At 46.5% G+C, this 6,558-nt stretch overlaps 1 protein-coding gene across 1 annotated transcript in view; it reads left to right on the top strand.

Moving 5' to 3' along the window:
• Positions 1-5,369, top strand: part of LOC101988902 (patr class I histocompatibility antigen, CH28 alpha chain-like) — a 6,151-nt gene extending 782 nt beyond the window's left edge. Inside the window, exons 2-6 of the mRNA XM_026778507.1 lie at positions 1,841-2,192; positions 2,398-2,673; positions 3,263-3,538; positions 3,664-3,765; positions 5,041-5,369. Coding sequence (XP_026634308.1) covers positions 1,841-2,192; positions 2,398-2,673; positions 3,263-3,538; positions 3,664-3,765; positions 5,041-5,084 — 1,050 coding nt within the window. The 3' untranslated portion in view covers positions 5,085-5,369. The remainder of the gene's footprint in view (positions 1-1,840; positions 2,193-2,397; positions 2,674-3,262; positions 3,539-3,663; positions 3,766-5,040) is intronic.
• Positions 5,370-6,558: the final 1,189 nt, after the last annotated feature.

Genomic DNA, 6,558 nt, shown 5'->3' with positions numbered 1-6,558 from the left:
GAATCACAAAGGAAGAAAATAATTACCTCTGGTCTTCTCCCTCAGTTTTACTAAGAGTCTCTTAGGGCAAGAAGCCTGTCAGCATCCTGGATGGATTTGCCACCATCTACTTCAGTCCCATCCATTGCTCCAAAGAAAATAATTTTCAAACCATTTACAAACTGTTCTCTGGTCCAATGGGTAATTACATGTTCTCCAAGCACACTGACTTCCGCTAAAAAACATTTACTGTTCCCCGACATACTGCATTCTTCTCCTCTCACACGCAAAAAAATTATATAGTTCAGGCCATTCTTCAAATCCTGGAAGCCCTCCTGCCTCAGCCTCTTGAGTGGGAGAAACAAGCCATGTGCCTCCAACACCAGCAAATAACAATAGCTTTTAAAGCTGGATGGAACTCATGAAATCACTTAGATACTTGCGTAAGGTGATTGACATCAAAGATACTCTTATGCTTCTCAAATTTCCTTGCCATATTTACTGTAGTGTGCTTGACAGCGAATTAATCTGTTGCACCTTAGTCTGAATCAAGACTGTGAAAAATTAATTAGGAGTTACTAATTCTTCACCATTGCTACTTACTGGCAGAAGTTAAGGACAGTCTGACTTTTTTTTAAGATTTATTTATTTATTATATATACAGTGTTCTGTCTGTATGTATGTATGCTTGCTGGCCAGAAGAGGGCACCAGATCTCATTACAGATGGCTGTGAGTCACCATGTGGTTGCTGGGACTTGAACTCAGGACCTCTGGAAGAGCAGCCAGTGCCCTTAACCTCTGAGCCGTCTCTCCAGCCCCAGACTGACTTTTTAAACATCTTTTTAAAATCAAAATATCAAGGGACTGAAGAGATGGTTCAGTGGTTAAGAGTGCTCACTGCTCCTGTAGATAGATGACCCCATTTCAATTTCTAGCACCCAGCTCACAAACACCTGTGGTTCCAGTTCTAGGGACTCTGACTCCCTCTTCTGACCTCCATGTCATCCTCACACACTGGTCATATACCCGCACAAATTAACACCATACACACACACACACACACACACACACACACACACAAAGTCTTTTTTAATGTCAGTGTCATGTAGCTAAAGATGGACTTAAACTCATTTCAAAGCTCTTGCCTCAGCACAGCCTCCTAAGCGCTGGGATTACAGATGTCAGCCACCATGAGCAGCTTTTAACACAGTAAATGTCGTTGGATTTAACCTACATAAAACTTTGAGGTACTTAATAATGTACAAGCAAAATAAGAGATCCTGAAACCAAAACATTCAGAATCTCAGCATTCCTCCTGATCAGGACTCAGAGAGAGCAGATGTGACAAAGAGCACCAGTTACAGGAGGAAGGGGACTCCATAAGTCCCTGGTCTGAGCTTTTGCCTTCAAGGTGTTTGAGGTGGGGAAGGCTCAGGTTGGGAAGTCCCTCATCGCCTCTGAATTCCTTTCTGTTGCTTACAACCCGAGTCAGCTGTCCTGTCCTTCGATCTGGACACATGTTCTCACTCCAATGCAGGTCAGAATTCTGGAGAAAGCCTCATAGTCACTGCGGAATCTCCCCACAAACCATGATGCTATAAACTCCACAGAGAGGAACAAAGTCTCAAACCCTCCAGGTTTTCCAGACACCAAGGATGGGGGCTGCAAAGCTGAGTTCCACCCTCTTGCTTCTCTCAGTACTCCAGACTCTAATCCAGACTGAGACCCAGAGTGGCGCTGGTGAGTGTGGGTAAGGAAGGAAAGGGCCTCGGCCAGGAGGAGCCAGGGTGCCCGGGCTGGGCAGCATCCCAAAAGCAGTTTGTCATCATCCATCCAGACCCTCCAAGCCCTTCTTCACAGGCATTCCGAGCCTTGTGCCCTGATGCTTTCCAGCCCGGGGTACCGGGAGGAGGGTCGGGGTCTCACTGCGCACCGCCCTCAGGTTCACACTCCTTGAGATATTTGGTAACCACGACCGCGCCTCCGACACGTCTCCGAGATCTCCAAGTCTCCGCCGTTAGCTATGTGGACGACACGCAAATCCTGCGCTTCGACAGTGACGTGGTTACTAAAATGGAGGCGCTTGTGCCATGGGCGAAGCAGATGGGGCACGATTATTGGAAGCAGATGAAAAACAGTTTAGAGGGTTATGCACACACGGCCAGAGAAAACCTGCGATTTGCAATCCGGATCTATAACCAGAGCGACGACGGTGAGTGACCCACCCCTACACGTCCCCATGGACTCCCCCGAGTTGCCCCGCGTCCCAGGTCCTAGGTTCCAACTGAGGTTGCAGGGCGGGAGAGACCTAGACCCGGAAGAAAATGCACTGAGACCCGGTTTCCGGTTCATTTAAGTGGGAATTCTGTGGGTGGGCTGAGCCCTGTAGAGGGGGCTGACTTTGGGGGCGGCTGCAGGCTCTCATACCTTCCAGTGTTTCATTGGTTGCGACGTGGGTCCAGACGGACACCTCCTCCGTGGGTACTATAGGCATGCCTTTGATGGCCGTGATTACATCAGCCTGAACGAGGACCTGAGAACTTGGACTGTGGCTGACGGGACCGCTCAGATCACCCAGCGGCAGTGGGAGGCACAACATTTAGCAGAGTTCTGGAAGACCTTCTGTGAGACCCGATGCATTGTTACTGTACTCTTGCACCTGGAGCTAGGGAAGGAGATTTTGGATCGCTCAGGTAAGAGGGACTGAGAAGCAATTCCTCCATCTGCACACATAGGGTGCCACCTCCAAGGAAGAAGGAAAATGGGACAAGTTGAAATACTGTAGTTCTCTCTTGTATCCAGAGGGGGAGGAGTGCTCCTGGTTTTCCTGATCCAACAGCAGAGAATGACTATCCCAGGACTCACCCTTCTCTCAGGAGAGAATAGTCTCCTGGGAGGATAGGAAAGAAGATCCTTGAAATAACCAACAGCAACCCCAGTCATTCTGCAGCCTGTAATGAATCATGGCCTCCCAGAGGCTGAGCTGTCTGCCACACCCAGTGTCTTTGGAGGTCCGACTCAAGTGATGATGAGTTAATTCCTCATTCTTCCACCCAAGTCAGGACCAGAAATCCTCTTTTCATGGTGGGAAACTTAGGAATCTTCCTTTTGTAAGAAATGGATTATGCTAGTGCCTGAGTGTAGGCAACTTGTGGGGTTTACACCATGTGCCACCCCCTGCATCTTGATTCTTCTGAACATTGCCAGGTAGGCACATGTATATAGCTTAAGTACCCAGAAAAGGTTTTAAAGATGTTTGAAGTTTCTAACTCTTCTCCTCAGATCCTCCCAGGGCACATGTAACCCGTCACCCTAGACCTGAAGGAGATGCCACCTTGAGGTGCTGGGCTCTTGGATTCTACCCAGCTGAGATAACCCTGACCTGGCAGAGGGACGGGGAAGACCAGACCCAGGACATGGAACTGGTGGAAACCAGGCCTGCAGGGGATGGAACCTTCCAGAAGTGGGCAGCTGTGGTGGTGCCTTCTGGGGAGGAGCAGAGATACACATGCCATGTGCAGCATGAGGGGCTGCCTGAGCCCCTCACCCTGAGATGGGGTAAGGAGGGGTGTGAGCACAGAACCTGATGTCAAGGAAAGCAGGTGACCTTCTGGAGACCCTAAGTAGAGCCAGTGCTGAGCTGGGGGTAGGAACTGGTCCTTAACTCTACTCTCTCTTCCCAGAGCCATCTCCTTGGTCCCCAACTGGAGTGATAGTTGGTGTGGTTCTCCTTGGAGTTGTGGTCACTGGAGCTGCCATCGTGATACTGAGGAAGAAAAGCACAGGTAGGGAGGAAGTGGTTTCTGAGGGTTTTCTGTGGAGATGAAGCCATGGATGGAAATGTGCTCACCTCTTGCTTTGTTTCCATGAGACACACCCATGTGTGACTGCTTACCTAACCCAGGACTGGGTCTACTGGCAGATTTTGTTCTTTTGTTTGTCTGTTTGTTTGTTTGTTTGTTTGTTTTGAAGACAAGGTATCTTTACATAGCCCTGGCTGTCCTGGAACCTGCTATGTGGATCAGGCTGGCCTCAAACTCAGAGATCCACCTGTCTCTGCTTCCCAAGTGCTAGGATTAAAGTTGTGTGCCACCATGCCCTGTTGTGCTAACACTTTTTAAAGTCCAGGGCTACGAGAACGCTAGAACATCATTATCCTGGATCTATCAGTCATTTATTTCCCTGATGTAGTCACTCAGATAACTTTTCCAGGAATCTACTTTCATCATTGTATTTCCACCTTTTACCATCTTCTCCCAGCTCTGAGCTCTCTCTGCACATTAAGGGAACACCTAGTAAGGGTACAGAAAGGAAACAGAGCAAGTCCCTCAGTCACTCTCCCTTTCCCAACATTCCTGCAGCTGGGCACCACAGGAGTCCTCAGCTCCCCCTGAATCAGCACATGGTTAGAAGGAAAAGCTGGAACTGCAGGAATGAACTGGGCTGGGGTAACACTGGCACATCCAGTTCCCAGAGTAGCAGGAAAGCTGTCCCCCAGAGACCAGCTCCAGGGCATCAGTGATTCCTGTGCTCAGAGGATCCCTGTGGGACCTGATGTTGATGGACTTGTCAGTTCTGTTCCCAGCTGTGAAGCCTTGGATTTGGTTCATTGGCTTTTTCCAAAATAAAATAATCACCAACCCTCCAATACCACATATTGAATTCCTTTGTTTTTAAAGCATAAGAGTTTGGATTCTATTATTATTACCTAAAAGTAAGAAATCAGTCTAGGGAATTTTCGGATAGCAGCCAGTCAGAGTCTCTATATACTTGCTTTCTGTATTTCCTCTCTGAGGCTACACCTCATGGGAGAGAAACAATATGTATCTGTCAACATGACAACTCAGATTAATCATGTGTATTCTCCCTTCTTTCTCAACCCCTCCCCCAATGGAATGCCCACATAAACCCTTTTTCATCATGGATGCCTTTCTCACCACTAACATCAGTGGCCATAAGTCTTGTGCTAAAATACTCAGACTCTTTCCTGATCCCTCATTTACATTTCTCAGTATGTATCCCAGGACTCACTCTTCCCTTTTCTGTTTCTCTGTTACCAGCATCTCACACTGTGTCCCGTGCTGGCCTAGAACTCACTAAGTAGCTGTGATGGCCAATCTTCAGTGTCAGCTTGACTGGATTTAGAGTCTGCTAGGAGATCCAATTCTAGTCACATCTGCAAGAGTGTTTCCAGAGATTAATTGAGGGTGGAAGATCCAACCCGGGGACCAAGGATAAGAGGAAGAACAGAAGAAAACCAGATGAGAGGATTCTTACACTCTTCCTGATCTACTGAAGTTTGTGAAATCCCAGCCCCATGCTCCTGCTGCCATGTACTGATCATGCCTCATGCTGAGAGTGACTGTGCCCTCTTAAATCATGAATCAGAATAAACTTTTCATCGTTTAAGTAGCTTTTGCTGTGTATTTTGTCACACAATGAAAAAAGTAATTAATAAAAATCTGTAAGGGTTTTGAAAAAAAAAATCCTCTTTCCCTTTCTTGCTGTGTTAGAATTACATATATGAGCCACCACACCTGGCAACAAGAAATTTTATGTAATCTGCCCAATTTCTTTAGGCTGTTTTCTCTTCTCATACCTTAAGGAAAAGCAACCTCTGTCCCTTCCCTAAACTATTGAATGAATTTCCAATTCCTTCCTCTGTTGTCTTACTTACGTCTAACGAATTCATTCAGTTCTCAACCAGAATATTTTTTGTTTGTTTGTTTTTGCAACACAGTCCGTGAAGCTGGACTTGTAGTCTCATGAGTCTGCTTCCCAGCTCATGGGCTTCCAGGTACGCACCACAACACCTGGCTCTTGGTTTTGCTGTTTTGAATAATTTGTGTATTATAAACATTAATCCTGCTTCAGATTTAGTTGGTTTATATTTTCTCCTATTCCTTAGACTGTCTTTATACCCTCTAATTGTTTCCTTTGCTGGACAGAAGCTTTTCTTTTCATGCAATCCCACTTGTCAACTCTTGTTATTGTTTCTTGAGCTGTAAATCATTTCAGACCATCCTCACAGACGGTCTGTGCATCTATCAAAAGGGTTTTCCTCTTGCAGATTTCAGAGTTTTGTGTTACATTTAAGGTCTTTGAGATTAATTTTGTACAGGATGAGAGATAGAGATGTAATTTTGTTCTTCTACATGGGGTATAAAATTTTCCCAACACCATATGCTGAATGGATTTGTGTGTTTTCCTCAATGACTGTTTTAGGCATTGTGGTTGAAAATAAAATAACGGTGTATAAGGGTTTTTGTGGTATCAGAGGGCCAAGGAATGTCACAAAAATCACACAGAATTCACACAAGGGGTTTATTGGGAGGGGGGAGGCTGCCTCTGAGTGGGGATGTGAGAGATAGGCAGGAAGGAGAGAGAGGGAGTGGAGAATGGAGCTAGGGAGGGAGAAGGGAGAGATAATGGAAAGGCGTATGGAACATGAACATAAGGGATCTTTAAACAGTGGAAATGTGTCACATCGTGAAGACAGGGATGCTGACCCTGAGTCCTTGAAGGATGGGTGGGGGATGGGTAAGCACCTGCTTCTGGAATGTGGGTTCTATCTATCT

This window comes from Microtus ochrogaster, unplaced genomic scaffold (genome assembly GCF_000317375.1).
Source record: "Microtus ochrogaster isolate Prairie Vole_2 unplaced genomic scaffold, MicOch1.0 UNK225, whole genome shotgun sequence".
Classification (NCBI taxonomy): Eukaryota; Metazoa; Chordata; class Mammalia; order Rodentia; family Cricetidae; genus Microtus; species Microtus ochrogaster.
The sequence above is the reverse complement of the archived record's forward strand: the minus strand, read 5'-3'. Positions and strand labels throughout refer to the sequence as shown.